Source organism: Struthio camelus, chromosome 6, assembly GCF_040807025.1.
Source record: "Struthio camelus isolate bStrCam1 chromosome 6, bStrCam1.hap1, whole genome shotgun sequence".
Lineage (NCBI taxonomy): Eukaryota > Metazoa > Chordata > Aves > Struthioniformes > Struthionidae > Struthio > Struthio camelus.
In genome coordinates this window covers 22,561,674-22,578,233 of record NC_090947.1, presented here as the reverse complement: position 1 = coordinate 22,578,233, position 16,560 = coordinate 22,561,674, and the positions used below count along the sequence as shown (strand labels likewise).

At 36.4% G+C, this 16,560-nt stretch overlaps 1 protein-coding gene across 14 annotated transcripts in view; it reads right to left on the bottom strand.

Annotated features, from left to right (window-relative positions):
* Positions 1-16,560, bottom strand: part of LOC104148527 (neurabin-2) — a 135,212-nt gene that overhangs the window by 4,912 nt on the left and 113,740 nt on the right. For 9 of the 14 annotated variants that reach the window (XM_009681743.2, XM_009681744.2, XM_068948563.1 and 6 more), the window contains 5 exons: positions 14,560-14,893; positions 9,937-10,024; positions 8,800-8,871; positions 8,106-8,304; positions 2,559-2,675 (listed from right to left, as the gene is read on the bottom strand). In XM_009681743.2, the coding sequence (XP_009680038.2) occupies positions 2,559-2,675; positions 8,106-8,304; positions 8,800-8,871; positions 9,937-10,024; positions 14,560-14,893 (810 nt within the window). The remainder of the gene's footprint in view (positions 1-2,558; positions 2,676-8,105; positions 8,305-8,799; positions 8,872-9,936; positions 10,025-14,559; positions 14,894-16,560) is intronic. The other 5 variants (XM_068948569.1, XM_068948571.1, XM_068948570.1 and 2 more) reach the window with 1 other exon arrangement.

The window sequence follows — 16,560 nt, the reverse complement described above, 5'->3', positions numbered from 1 at the left end:
TGCGTTGTATATGACCCACTAAGTATTATGCATTGCACAGTTTTTCCAGCCTATAGGAAACTGGTAGCTTTGCTTTGTCTCATACTCGCAATTGCTCACGAGTAATACACAAGAATTGGGAAACTTCTAATGGTTCAAGTTTGACGTGAATCTCAGAATCGTGTATGTCTGTTAGCGACATGAAAGTACCAAAACATTTATTACCAGAACCATAAAGGATAACAATCAGATATACTGAGAAATGTGTAAAATGTTATATTCCACAGCTGGAACTCACTCACTAGTTTTAAGTTTTATTTAAACTGTGCTAGCCATGCAACAACTTCACTTCTATGATTTTAGAACATCAATGTTTAAACACAATATATTCATGTTAAACAGACCCGGATTTATTCATTTTAGCAGGAGAACGTGGTCGCCCTTATAGAATCGCAAGAGGCTCTCTGCATCACTTCCTCCCTGCAACATTAGAGCAGCTCATCACAGACTGTACCACGAAGGAACCCTCCAGACCGTGCTACTAATTTCACTTGGATCTTTGGCACAGCAGTCACCAACAAACTCCTTATATTTCAAATTAGTAAAGCCCTAGGCTGTATTGACTTCCAACTGACAAGTTTCTAAAGCATTCAAGGATTCTCAGCTAATGAGACTCAGCTGATTTCCAGCCTCCAAAGTTTAACAAGAGGCCCAGAATCTATTTTATTTTCCAGTAGAGCTTTAATACTAGAAAAGGCTTGTTACCATTACATCCATTGATTGTTGGCATTTCTTCTAAATAAACAATAGTATTTTAGATGACAACCTAACCCATTCATTCTTTAAAACTAGCGCCAGAAAAAGGAGTACCAAAAACTGAATCTGCATTAAAAGATTTGGACACCATCTCCTCACAAAGGTGAAGAAAAAGATTTAATCCTCCATGATTTGAATTTTTCACTACTGCATAAAGAAAAACATAGTTAAAACTATTTTTAAGAATAAGCCATTTTTCTAATCTAATAAAGAAGAGGATAATGTGAGGAATGTCATTAAGAGAATATGAACAGGATTCACAGTCTATGCCTCCCCACACTTCTGTGTGGATTTAGCATAATACCAAACTCAAGGAACTTAATGTAGTTCTAACACCATTCCCATTTCGACTTAAAATTGCTATGAGAAATTCTGAAACAGATGTTTAACAGTTCTCCCTTGTATTCTACTAAATTTGGTTGCTCTAAGTTGGAAAAAGATGCAGTTTCAGGAGAATATCATTATCTATTCAAACACTATTTCAAGATAGCTACATTTTTATTAGAAGATTCACACATAACTGCACCAATCAGTGCCAACCTTATCTCCACTATGGAGAAAAGAGCTTATATGGTAGACAGACATTTACTTTATGAAAAACGCAGAAGAGTGAGATGAAGAACACTAATTTTTAAGCGATGCTTATTTATCATTAAGTAACACCTATACATCATTTTTTCAATTGTCTACCTTCCAGAGGCAAAGGGCTGTCCCAGATGTTTGTATATCAGAGGAGTAGTCGCCAAAACAGCCACCACATACACACGCACTCAAAATCAACTGTGAATTCAGAAAGCAGAACTAAAATCACTTCGGAAGAATGGAAACGTGACAGAATGATGTGCTCCTGCATAAAAATGCTGGCAGTTCAGAAATCAAGTAAGGAAAGAAATACTGAAGGCTCTAAATACACAATCTAAAAGCAAACAAAAAAGCTCAAAAAACCAAAAAACAATACTATACTGTTTTGAAGTTTTAGCAACACAAATACCGTTCAAAGCTTGATTTAAGATAGCTAATAACAAACCTCTCTTGTTCCACGAACCACTGTTTAATGTTTTTCTTCAAACATTATCACTACCAGTTTGACCAGCCCTTTACTAACTCATTTCTGGAAAATGATGGTGCTCAGCCCCCCCCCCCCCCCCCCAGTCTATAAAGGATTTCATTGATAAAGATGCCTACTAGTCAGACTTTGAATGAGATGATTATCTTAGAATAGAATGATTATCTTGGAGTGTTACAAAAATATAGATGTCAGGTTTCAGCTGTGGGCAAAGCAGATGGTTCTGCTAGGAGAATGAACACTGATTTTCGACTATCTACTTTCCAGCTCTATGTCAGAATAACTTTATCCTAAAGTTCCTTTTTTAAAAAAAAAAAAAAAAGACAAATTTAGGTTAACACAAACCTGCACTGGTGAGAGGGCAAGGTGAAAAACACTGCAATTTTCATTCACACAATAAGTTACTTCAGGGTAGCGTAGCAGGTAACATCTTATACTTAAGAACTGCAATTTGGTCACATTGAATTTATTCTAATTTTTAAGATATAACTAAGAGCAGAACACAAAGGCTCACATAACATTTTTCAGTCTACGTCCTTAGTTCACAGTAACAGCTTAGGATTTTTTACCATGTTCTTCAATGCAAAAATATGGAAATGCTCATCTAGTTTCACATTAAACAAAACTTGCTCTACTAAACAGACTGTAGTGTGAACAACGACATCAACAAGACACATATACACACTTTGAAACTCACCTCATTTGAAGAGAAGGTTAAAGTGTGTGAACGACTTGACAGATTTGGTTCTGTCACTAACCCTGAAAGTTCACAACTTGGCTTGCTATGGTATGTATCATCTATGACAACTCTACTCTGCAAACAAGTGGAAATAATGTTTTATTAACTCGCCCCCTTGCAAAAGCAGATCATCAGGTGACATTCCAGTAATCTTGATTTTTGGTAAAAAATAATACTATTGACTTTGTTTTAGATCATATATGAAACATATTCTCTACAAGGCGTTTGACTTGTTTTTGTTAATTTTCTGAATTTACAAATATGACAGTATATTTAAAGTAATATCCCCAATAACAGCACCTTATGTGGACAATCAGTCTTAACCTGAAGTTGTGTAAAAGTACATAAATGAATACACTGGGTTACTCTTTCAGCAGGTATTTCAACAGGCTTACCACACTCAAGGTGAAGCAACTTAAGATTCAGCGGGTGGAATTACTCATATCGGAGTTTGTATTCAACTGAAACCACTGCACAAGCACTACGAAATGTGCTTCAGAAGGTGGTGGTCTTCCGTCAACGCAACAAAAATCCTGACCAAACGTCCTGATTTTTTATGGTCATTAACAGTCTCATGACATGGATACGACCCTTGGGAAATTTCTAAAATTCAGAACTAGGTTTAAACTTCACATTTGTCCACACATCAAGTGACTGTAATGGACAGTGCAGTGAATAGGCTGTCTTTATCTGAGCGGTACTGAGAAGTGGCAGAGCAAGGAGCTTTCAGCAGTTTGCAGATCAGGGTTTAAATCAACTAGTTCATGTGCAGAACATGCAGTTTGCCTGCTCACAGAAATTGTGAGCTTCCTTTGAAATTTAAATTCTGACTTAAGATACTGTACTGTATCGCTGTGCAACTTCAATTCTGAGGTGACTACATGCAAGGCATAGAGTCATGCTATCTGAAAACGAAGCTGATATGAGAACTACCATGTAGATGTAAAATAGATGTATTTTTTTTTAAATAAATGAACTCTACCAAGGTATGTAAAAATCTTCTTTATAACTGAAGCTCTAAATATTGTAAAAACACTACAAAAGCTGAACATTTTACTTTTTAAAAGTCATTTAGATGCCTTTACAAAAATGGTTTAAGGCTGTTACATCTACAGTAATTACAGTTTGACAGCTGGATTAAATTACTTACAAGACAGAAAATTCTGCTCTGAAATGAGAATTCTGGAGAATATAATCTTTTTAATAAATGAATAAAATGCTATTAAAATAATTTTAAAAGTACATGTAACAAAGTAAATTTCTGGTCAGAAATACAACTAATATAAATACTATCATACTGGAAGAACATTAAAATCTTCCTAGCATTTACTGGGTGCACACTTAGCCAGCTGCCACTAACTGTATGACCTCAAGCAAGTCATCACACCAGCCTGTGACTCATTACTCTTGGCTGTAAAAGCTGAAGACCCTGCTGGGGCAGGGGGGCAACAGAAGCTGGCCCTGAAAACTTCACAGCAAGTCTGATAAGAAAACAGTACACCACCTACACCGCCTGAGAAACACAGCACACCAAACAAACAGCAGGTCAAGTGGCTTTAAAGCCAGCCAAATTTCTATCCTCAAATTTCTCCTCTTCTCTCACCATCTAAAACGCAGGAATTCACTGCAGCATACAATCAAATGCAATGAATGTACTTTGCATGTTTTGATTTAAAGTAGCAGCATACCACTAATTTACGTTGTTAAGAGAAAATGCTTTAAATGAATGCTAACATATGTGTATTTGACAGAATATTTTCTAATCTATCTCCGCTTCCAACTCGGATCCTAGCCTCCACGTTATTTTTCTTCAATCAATGAAAAATAATTATGCCGGAAGCATGCCTCGTACTTTGCTTTAACATGGTGCTATTTTTTGCCACGTAACACTACTTTGTTGCTTATCACAAGAAATAAGTAATTATTTTTTCTAATCAGCTAACTACACCATATGAATAACTTTATTACGTTAGATTTTCAGGAACGGCTTCAGACTTATGTATGTAAAAGTCATCAGAAATGAGACAGTACTTTTTCCATCAACTTGTTCTCAGTTAGTTTCAACTCACAGAGAAGAAACTGTTTAGCAGTTTTCCTTTCAGTCACCCTCAGGTAGCTCTTCCTACCCTTCAGAGCAATCAGGAACAATAACGAAGCAAAATCATACAGGACATTTGAATGGAACTATTTAACGAGACCTGAGAAAAATTATAAAGAACATCCAAGCAAAATAAAGCTGCTCAAACACTAGTTGCAGCTGCTTCTTCCCCATGTCTTTTTTGTTTAAAAGAAGTAATTTCCTTTTCAGGATTCAGAGCTAGCTGCAAAATATTTTTGATTCTTATTAAGGAGCACAGAGTTTTGGTGGAAGAGGTTTATGCAGGTACACTTCTCGAGATTTAAGATAGAAGGACAACGCATTGTGTACACAATACATAGCATGTACTGTATACCTAATATATTGACAATGTATTGTACCACAGTATTTTTCATTGGAACACAATGCGGCCAGAAATAGGTGTGAAATCTACGTTTGCTGGAGCAAAAGTTGAAGAGCTTCATTCAAACAGTGAATACAAACTTAGAAAAGATAAATAAAGCTCTGGAAAAATAATGAATGAAAACAGTATATACACATTTGTACTGCATCAGAGAAAGGGGCAGATTAAGAGACTAAAGGATTGTGTAATTTATCAATCCCAGAAGACTAAACAGTGGCAAATACTCAGATCACAGGTTCTTTCTTGTGTTTCCGTTTTCCTCAAGCAACAAGAAGCTGACTCATTACTTCAAAAATTCATTGTAAATTGGTGAACACTAATTTCAGTAGCATTTTAACAAAACAAAATCTTCCTGGACATAGTCTTTTTAAAGAGGTACAGAAAACAGTCAAAATATTACAGTCCTCACACCATCAATATTAAAACACAGCTCAGAAATTATACACAATGCCTCAGCGCAAAAATAGGGATTCTTACATGAAAAAAATTCTTATTTCAGGGTTTCTACTTTTACCCACTCTTGAAAAAGTGCTTTCACCTGATCGTATGAGATACTGCAGGCACAAGAGCAGTAAGTATTATTGAACTAACAACAAGAAATACGCTTCCCTTAAATTCTGGAAGTATGAGTTTGTCCGTTCTGGTATGCTGTTTTAGTAACAACACCCACTGCTGGCTAGTCAGCCACACTTCTTTCCCAGTTTTAATGTCTTATCATAGTGAGATTTACCTGCCAAAGCCTTGTTACCGTAATGCAAACTTTGTGATCAACTGCAGGTTAAGTAGTACAGAGATTAGCCATTGCATGAAGCAGCAGCTGCTGTTGCATTACCATCTATAACAAAAGCCCCCAGATGCTGCAAAGTAAAAACAGTCTGACCTTGGAGAGGTGGAGAGAGGCAGAGTGTGAGTTTGGGATCAATTAATGTATGAGAATCTGTTAAAGATTCAGGGTCAGCTTTCTACCACTTTGCAGACAGATAGCTGAAGACTACTATATCCTTCCAGCTGCTGGTTTGCAACTGGCACTAAAGCAAAGAAAAGAACAGCAAGCAGCAATTACATACAGAAGCATGAGAGGGAAGCAAAAAATAAAACAGTGGGCAAGAAACCAGCTGGAGGGTTAAAGTGATAATCAGCTTGGATAAAACATACAAAGAGGACAGAGAAAAGAGTATTATTTCAGGATAACATGGAAAGGAAGAGAGAGAACCCAATCCTGTAAGATTTATGCATTTATAGATGCAGAGACAAAAGCATCTACATAAACACAAAAGGAGTGCTTAAGCACATTACGGGTGTTTATAGTAACCACGCAGCAGTGGGACTTCCACTATCCTCTGAACAATTATTTTAATCAGACAGAAAGAAGGAATGAAGAAGGGAAGAATGGATTCTCCTGAACCAGCAGCTCTTTGAAAGCTGAGCCACTGAATGTTTATCTACATGACAAGCATCTTTCAATAGCTTTGCTACAGCCTATGAAGTGATCAGCTATGCAGTATTTAACTAAAAATATGTTCCAAAATGTAGGTATATTCCCTTCAACATGGATCATGCAATCCCCAAATCGCGGGCCCGTTTAAGGAAGCATCCTTTGGCCACTACATGCTTTGACACGAAACTGTAAATACACAAAAGTCACACACACACTTAAGAGTATGCTGTAAAGTATGGTTCTACTTAAAGGATTAAAAATTTTCTACGTTTCTGAAGTTCTTATAATAAGGTATTTGTGGTTAAAAAAAATACAGAAATTGGTTTTAGAAACTCAAACACTATGTATGCAGGCACCTCAATTCTGTGAGGGCCACTGTAAATTCACATTAAGAAAACAGAAAGTAATTTTTAAATAGCACTTTAGTGCAATCAGCATCTGGAAACATGGAAAGCCAGCTCACTGTTATCTACTGTCTTTGTAAATTATCAGACACTTCACTGAACACTGCCTGGCAAATCTCTCTTCTAGGTATGCTTCATACCTCTCTCTAATAACACAGACCAAGAAGAAAAAAAAAAAAGGGTATTAGATAAAGAGAAGAAAAAGTGTGAAAATTAAGAATAAACTTAGTTTGTGAAGTTCCTAATATGTATACAATTTTGAATCTAACAAAATCCAAAGGAAACAAGAATGAAGGTAACTTAAGACTGTTAATAGCAGTCTTAAATGGAAATAGGTTTTAACAAAATATTTAGCCAGCGCAAGCATTGTTTGAGGGCACTTCTTTCACTTAAGCTTTAATCCTAAAACTGTTAAAAGATAAAGAAAGCTACAAAATGGGACGTTACAGATGATTTCATTAAACTTGCTACTTCTCACAACCACTTCTTCCAAATAGTTTGAACAGTAAAGAGGGTAACTTTATGATTATACATTGAATTTTTTAGTACTGCTTTTAAAAACTGGTTAAAAGGCTTTCCACTTATTAAAACATTATCAGATACTCAGGAGCAACTTTCTAGGAAAGTTCTAAACATGTTCCTCTCAGTTTTCAATACCAGTTCCTCTAATGAAAAACAGGATGCTCTCTTCATGCACCTCCCTAGTATTCCACCTCTGGGTACCCATTATGGTTAAGAGCTGGTTGGCCAACTGTCTGGGGAGCTGACCTCTACCCATGTATACTTAGTCCAAGTTATTAGACTGCGTTCTAATATTCACAAGATTTGGCTTTTAAAATGATAACGTCCTAAAGCTAGCACTGCTTTTAGCGTTGCAGAGTCACTAAAAACAAAAAAAAAAAACCCAAAAATAACCCCACAGCGTGATTGTTCCAGAGATGCTACTTCAGCCAGAACAGCCTCCGCTGATGCCTAAACTGAGTGGGATGGAACGGAGTACTCTCTTGACCTCTACTCCTGAGACCTCTACTTCCACCAAAAGGGCAGTTAAAGTTCTGCAGCCATGTTTGTAAGAGGTGATGTGATCAAGGACCAAGTCATCAATTCCAAGTACAAGATGCAACACATTTAAATATTCAAAACACAAGTTTTTCACTGTTACCTTGCTTTTGTTCTTCTCTTGACCCTGTTCAAATAAACTGTCCTGCCCACTCTGAGTAAAGTGCAGGCTGCTACTAGAAACCTGAGGCTCTTTGTGACTGTCTCCAAACCAAGAGAAAGGCATGCAGGTAGGTACAGGGGAATCCGAATCTGATGCAGATAGATTGTTGCCAGAGTCATCCAACAGTTCTCTGGAACCTCTGAAATAAGCAGATTAAATTGTGTTAAAAAATTCCTCATTGTACATGTTTCAGGGCACAGTTGGTGAAAAATCGATACTTGCCTTCAAAGACACAAACAAAATAACGTGGGTTACTGAAAAACAGAAATTGAAGAGCTTTTGCAATATTTCTCAAAACAATTTACCAGTTTCAAATATTTGCAACTTGAATTTACTCAACATTAGCTTTCCTAAGCAAAATATATATTTTTTTTAAATTCAAGACTGGGTAAAACTTACTACTCTTATGATATGTGCCACTGTTTCCCTCTACATCATTCTTCTTATTTTATGTTATTTCATGAGACTAGAAGCTCATCTCCACGTTAACATGTTAATGTTTCAGAACTTTGCTGCTGTTACACTTGGAGGTACTTTAAGGTCCATGTAGCAATGACAATTGCAAAGAAATTTCTGAGTTTAAAATTTTAAGAATGCAGTATGCATTTTTTTAAAAAAATAAAAACAACAGTACCTGCTATCCAGAGAACCTCTCAGATTTTCTTTTTCCTGTTTCTTGCCCTTGCCCCCGGATTTCCGTAATCCTCTAAAGTGGAAAAATACCATTTTTATATAGTGTTTACATTTACACAGTGTGACTTTTTTTTTTGTTTTGTTTTTTAAATCAGTGAGCTAAACATATCTTTTTTTACATCAGTTTCAACAGTTACAAAATGCCACATTCCTGTTGTTTCACAGAGGAATTACAGATTATGCAGACTATGCATGTAATTAAAGGTGTACCGTTACTCATATTTCATTTAAGAACTATGGAAGAATTCTGAAAATACCCTTCAAAGAGCACATATAATCAAAGCTTAATATCCAGTGGATATATTCAACAGGAAGAATACAATTTTACCGCTATATAAATGTGCGTATAGAGAGTGACTTGAACTAATAACAATTTCTCTGTATGTCAAATAATTCGATTATCCTCTTCACACTATATGATTTATTTGTTATAGTATTAGTCTAAAGTCTTTTTTGATGTTAGCTGACTTCAATGAGCTTTATACCTGGTAGAGAAGAGGCAGCAAGGCTTCTTGCAAAATTTACCAAGAATTTAACTGCACTCCCTAGAGTTCAGTTACCACATACTATACTTCCAGAAAATACGCAGCTCATAGTTTTGTTTCTCCCTGTTCCCATTCTAATCTTCTAAATGAACGCATCTACTTTAGACTGGAACTTCAGCAGGACGTAGCACGTGGAGTCTAGGCTCCAAAAATACGTTTGCACAAAACTACATATGAATGTGAAAGTTTTAAGACTAAAAACCCATTAATTCCTAGACAAATACTGTGTTCAGATAAAAGCTTTATTGAAAATCTTTGCTTCAGTTTGTTTTATCCTGAATTACCCCAATTATAAACCCAAGGAAATCTTTGGAGGTGGGGGGGGGGACACCCAAAACCAAGCAAACACCACAAAATGGTAGAAATATTAATGTGACTTTAGGAACCCAAGAAAAAAAGAACTCTGTCCTGTGGTTTTGCTATGAAGTAGCATAGCAGGACTTCCTCAATAGTTTTCATTCAGAGAACACGGTATTCTCTGCAAGCAACACTGAAAGACATTTATTTTCAAATGAACATGAATAAAATCTTACCCAAAATCTGGAAATCTCCTTTTAGACTTCCCTGATGATGTTCCTTCATTTGTTTCTACTATCTTGTCCTCATTTTTCTTATCTTCCGCTTTTTGTAGACGGGTGAAAAATAAAACTGTTAGTCTAGAGTAATTGCAAGTTTCATATGCTTTGGATGAAGTACAGATTCTTCTAAGTAAATAAGATACTAACGCTTGGCTTTAAGTTCACATTCACACTGACAGGTATTGGCTGAAAATACTACAGCTACACGGACCTAAGTTATTCTCTGCGACATCTTCCTATCTTTCTGGTTCTTTCATATTGTTGACAAATGGCAGCGTAACAGTTGCTGATGACCAATTAAAAGCATTGCTTTTGATAAACAGTAATTCTATACTGCCCACAAAAATTCAAACAAAAAAACCACCTTACTAAAGCCGTCCTAAAACCACCATCAACATTTCACTTCAATGGCTTACAACAAAACATAGCTTAAGGTAGTTTTAGAAATAAGTATCTACCTTTTGCAAAACGCAGGCTTCAAAAACACTAAATAACTAGCATGAGAGGCATGAAAGAAACTCAATTTTAAAGCAGCATTCAAGAAAATACAGCATTTAATTGTCCTTTATTACGTTTCAAGTATTAGAGGTATATAAAGGTGTTCCCTTTCGCATTTCCCCTCAGTCTGGTCCAATAGCTAGCCAGCTGTAACGTGCCTTATTCACGCATACTGCTAGTCACCGCACGTGCGCCTTACCAACACGACAGGCAGTGCCTGGACAGCAGAGAGCAAATGTAACAAGCTCAGTTTCTTCGGAAATAGTACACAAACTTTGAGTATTCCAAAGGAATAAAAATCCACATGCCAGGTCCTATAACTTTTAGTCTTAAGCAGATAGAAACATTCATTCCAAGAGGCTGGAAATTTCCAGCAAGTCTGAAGTTTCTCCAAGACTGTGGTATTTACAAAACTGGAAAACAACCTGCTAGCATCCAAATACTCACCAGGGGGAGCATGTTCAATTCCAACTGTCCAATTATTATTAAGCGAAATTAAGTGGCAAACAAGTATCACTATCTTTTCCCATGGGACTCTGATAGACTACTCCAAGTCCTGAACAAGTGTACTTCCTTTTAAACTCTCAGATCACTGGATTTTTTTCAACAATTAAAAGATTGGAATCAGGTGTTCCAGATAACTACGACATCTACCAAAGAGCTGCAGTGTGCGTTTCCTGAGACAAAGCAGGATTTAGGTTCTGTCTTCAAGAAAAAAGACGACTCCTGACATGAAGGAAGTTGCATGCATATATGCCTTCAGGGATCTTAAGAACTGAAAAACAGGGTCTACTACACAAGACTGAGGGCCACTCCTCTCCACCCTACCTGCCATGGGGCTTTTTGAAGCATATAATGACTATCTCAAAGATGAACACATACTGAATTACATGCTGAATATTCAGCATTTTTTCCTCACCTTTTGTTTTCTGGTTTGTCCCTTCAAGTTTCTGACTAACAATAAAACTTTACCCAATTACTTCATTTTGTAAAATACCTAACATCTAATAAATTATATCTACCAGTCAAATGAGCTATTTTCCCTGTCAGCTTACATACAGAACAGAAGAACGAATTTGTAACAGGTTTTAATGCTGACATTTGCTTCTCCCTCTCTCTCCAGAGGTAATCTTTTAAAAAAAGAGGTAATTTCTAAAACATAGTATATTACAATAGGCTAAATATAGAGCGATACACGAATGGATGGGAAGGCAATAGAAAGGATTATTTCAATAAAATAGTAAGTACACATTTAAATTCTGTAAGACAGCAACAATCTAACAGAAAGCAGCATTTAGTGCCATTTTGCACACAAAGAGGGAACTTTTGATACTAGCATTTGTCTCTGACCTACTGCATTAATTTCCTCTTCCAGCGACTCTGCCCAATTTAAGAAAACGTTTGCAATGCTTCAGTCACCAGGAAAAGTTGTATGCCCTGTGACTATACATAAGTATAATTAAGTAGAAAAGGAAAAAAACCCACATTTTGAAAAGAATTTTTTACACAGGATAGCATACAGACCACTTCTGAGTGAGACTTCACAGAGACATATCAATCACTAGATTATAGATCATTTTGTTCAGGGTACTAAAAGAAAGGTTTTATGCCAGCTGCATAAAAAAGATTGCAATTATAATCTACCTTGATAAAACATGCCACGCTGCTGAAGTAAATAACATGTAACATTAACAATAACGAATAATTTAAAGAGACTCAGATTACAAAGAAAAAAGGCAAGTATTTTTATCAAATGCCTAGTAGTGACTGCAACAATTATAATCCTTTTAAGTCTATTCCCTGTGAGAAATATCTTAACAATGCAGTAATTCCCAGAATACTCCAAATCCATGATCTTGTTTAAACACCTGGATCATATCTGGAAACACGAAGCCAACGCTGAACTTTTCTGGGAGTCAGGAAACCAGTCAAACTTATTGTCTGATACACTGCCACAGAATCACATAAATATGTCAATGCTTTTACTGGTTATCCACAGACAGTAATTTAACAGAACAGAACAGAATGGCTGAGGTTGGAAGGGACCTCTGGAGATCATCTAGTCCAACCTCCCTGCTCAAGCAGGGTCCTCTAGAGCATATTGCCCAGGATCGTGTCCAGACAGGTTTTGAATATCGCCGGTGAAGGAGACTCCACTACCTCTCTGGGCAACCTGTTCCGGTGCTCCGTCACCCTCACAGGAAAGAAGTTTTTTCTCAGGTTTAGATGGAACTTCCTGTGGTTCAGTTTCTGCCCATTACCAAACTGATTTAGACCTGTTCCTTTCTGTAGCTAACCAAAACGTCATTTAGTCCATGGGAGCCTTTTAGACGAGACCTTAAAAATGTGAGGTTGTCTGCTTTCTGGGGATATCAAAATATACTTTAAAAGAAGCTTCTAGTTACACAGTCTTTGTGAAATACTTTGTTTTCCTTAAATCATCTAATAAAAAAAAAATCATACTGTATCTATTATGCAATGCAACTGCTCACCCTGGAAGAAAATCTGACCTATTTCTACGGCAGTATATGTGAAATAGGTGTTTGCGGATTGTTTCTTCAAATTTGTGCTATACTTAAAATTTTCAACTAGCGATAAACTGAAGACAATGCAAATATTAGTGAAGATGCTTGCATATCTTGAAGAAATAAGGCTTAACTCAACCAAGCACAAGACCATAATAAAAACTTTCAGTAGCCACGGCAATCAAGTATTCCCACGAAAAACTCAGATGTACCATTTATTTAAACTATCAGACAGTTCTGTTAATATCTGGGTAATATTTTCCAAAGACATAAACATTCAACAAATTCTTGCCTTCCAACTAGACAAAGAACACTACAATGATACCGCCTGGTAAATACGTACGTGACTACAAATCAAATAAGATATTCTAATCTATAGTAGAAAGGCATGAAAATTCTTATTGCCATCAATATAAATCTGGAAATTTCTTACTAAGTATGATGGGAACGGGTCCTAAACCAGATCCAGAAATTTGAAGGGCCCTGCCCCCAGCACTTGTCATAGATATATATTGGACTCTGTTAGAGCCATTGATTATAATCTCAAGTGCATCTTCACACAGATGACATTATTTCATTAGCGCCTGGCAAAAAAGATCAGGAGCACGGCTCCATTTCCAAAGCTACAGTTTGTCATCAACAGATATTCTTAACTCAAGGAAGAAGCGCTGACTAGTTGGACAGCACATGCAAAGCACTTTAAACAGATCCACACATCAGGTAGAGTTGACACCAGAAAGCTGTCAACTTCATGTCCTGATTGGAGGGCTCATACCTGAGATTACTTGGAAGTGAGTCCAGTTTTAACATACTTCAGTGCTGAAAAACTTACAAATTATGGTCTCAAGGCCTTACTAATTACAGTCATTATCATTTTATCTTCTGAACTATTTTAAACACTGTGCTCCTTTTACTACATCTAATGCAAATTCACCTAGTGACAAAATGTTGAATTAATCTCCATGGCAGCAACCAAAAATAAATACTACTTTTTTTTTTTTAATTAAAACTTTTTGACGCTTGGATGACGGTTGTATTTTACTGTATACATGCATGAAGCCACACAGAAGCTGTGACGCTGGACTCACTCTAGAGTGAATTAAGCATTGCAAAGTCCTTTTAGGCGTCTGACTACTAGTGCCAATGCTGGAAAACGCACACTCGATTCTATTCCTTTTTACGACACACTGCCAACATGTGCACGTGCCTTTTTGTGAAGTGCCAAGTTCTAGACAGCATCGCTACTTTCCTCAGAGAAGCTGCCTATATCTGGTCATTTGTATTGAACTTCTTTTCTAAAATACAACCCACAACACCAGTTTCTATTTTGTAAAAATTTTCTAAGCATTTTGTATCATACTAGAAACAAACAAATTCTATTTTCCTGAAGAGTTTACAAATGGTCTTACAACAGGTAATTTTGTAACTAATTCATTTTCCTGCTTTCTAACTAGTTTATTGTTCAGTAATCATTTATATCTAAACTAAGCAATACTTGGACTCCAAAGGATTAAAAAAAAAAAAGAATAAAAAAACCAACCCTTAGAAGTCTTACCCTTGGCCTCTTTTCCTTTCCCCTTTGCTTCTCTTTGCTTAACGTTCTTGGGATACCCTTGAGGAGAGTTTGGAACCATCTCTTCTGAAGGAGGTGAATGTGTGGTACTCGTGCTGTTTTCACCGTTTGGCTTGTGTACGGGGGAAGACTGTGTGGAAGCAGAAGGGCTTGACTCTAAAGGACTTTCTGCGCTTTCTGCTGGTTCAGGCTTTTCACTCTTTTGATCCATGTCATCCAACTGGGAGAGAGTTAACTTTTCAGTTATTTCTAAGGTCTTGGTTAAGCACACAGCGGAAAGTTCTCTGTTGTGAATAGTATCTTCTGAATCCTCATCCTTCAAAAAATTAAAAAAGTTTTTATGCAAACACAACATGTAATCATTTACTAACTTTACTATTCGATCTTTTACCAGGATCTAAGGGTATGCTGCGCTACATAAAAACTTCCTCAATTCAGAAAACAGCAAATAGACCAAAGTTTAATCACATACAGTTATCATCTAAATCACACCTTGGCCATCCCAGTTCAAGGCAGTCACTTTTAAAATCTTCTCAGTTTAACTAAAGTAGTTCAGTCTTCTCCCTCTGTGACAATCTCTCTCATATACCGCTTACATACCTCAATTCAACTGTTTTTCCCTTTCTGCACCAAAAAAAATCACATTTCTTGTCCTCACCTTAAAAACTCTGCAAGATTGCATATGTCCATTAAACTATTTTCATTTTTTTATCATCTCTTACTTGCTCCACTAAAGAAGTCTAATATCTGAAGTCCAGAACCTGCTTCAATTAGAATTTCACGGGCTATAACACCTACAGTGTGGATAAGGATTTCATCAGGATGGTAATACACTGCTGACAAGGCAATAAACTTGTCATGGAAGATTGCCACCTTAAGAGAGAATACAGACATGAACCTTACCATCTTACGCCAGTGAAAATTAAAATAGGAGCAGCCACAAGCTAACTTTACTAGCTGACTACACTTCTAGAAAAACGAGCAGAAAAAAAACAAATATATAGCTATGAGATCTTCAGAGCTATCCCGATTACTCCGGTACATCAGAATACAAAAACTCATATTTTTGAAGGACTTATATGATTTCTAACTCCTAGCTTTTTCAAATAGGGGGAGACTGCTGCTACACATTTCCACAAAAGTACAAAGGCAATATCAAAAACTCGTAGGTTTAAATAATAAATTTAAACATTTAAATAATGTTGCCCATTTTAATTTAACAAAGGAGTCAAAAAAGGCAAGGACTTGAAAGCTAAGTTATGAATAAAATTTAAGGTAAATTAATTTTCAGGGAATTCTACCTCTAGAGCAGTATAAGAAGTTGGACTGGAATACATGGAGAGGAACACAGCCCCAGGGAAAAAGAAAACAGTGGTTGGTACCGAGTCTCTACTCAGATGCCTTTTGCCTCATACTGCTAAGAAAGTGTCTGAGCACTTTAAACTCGCGTAAATTCCAAAGAAAGGCTAACTACGACTCAGCAGCCTCCTCTCTGAAGTAATTTTTAGAGTGTTTTTTTTTTTTTTTTTTAAAACTCTGCTACTACCTGCACATAGTTGATCCAAGTTACAGTTTTTTCATTTTGTAAAGCAGAGAGACAAAAAGGGTGCCACCACCAATGGAAACTTCTTAGTGAAATTCTATGCCCATGCAATTATCATGAATGAAAAACCATGCCGAGAATAGCCAACCATCACACAATTAAGTATGGAAACAGAAAAGTTAATCATTGTTACACTGTATCAATGGCAATGCAAGCCTAAAAACAAGGACAAAAGCTATACAGTCCCATAAATCTGCTAGATGATTTTTACTGGTATATTTTTTGTGAACTGAAGTGACTATTTATGGAGCAACGAAGCATCTTAGAAAGGTACAGTTTTTAAAGAAATTTGGTAACTGTTTCAGGTGAAAGAATTAACAGATAAATATATTACAAAAATATACTACTACTACTACAGGAAAGTCTTTCAATCAGTAAAA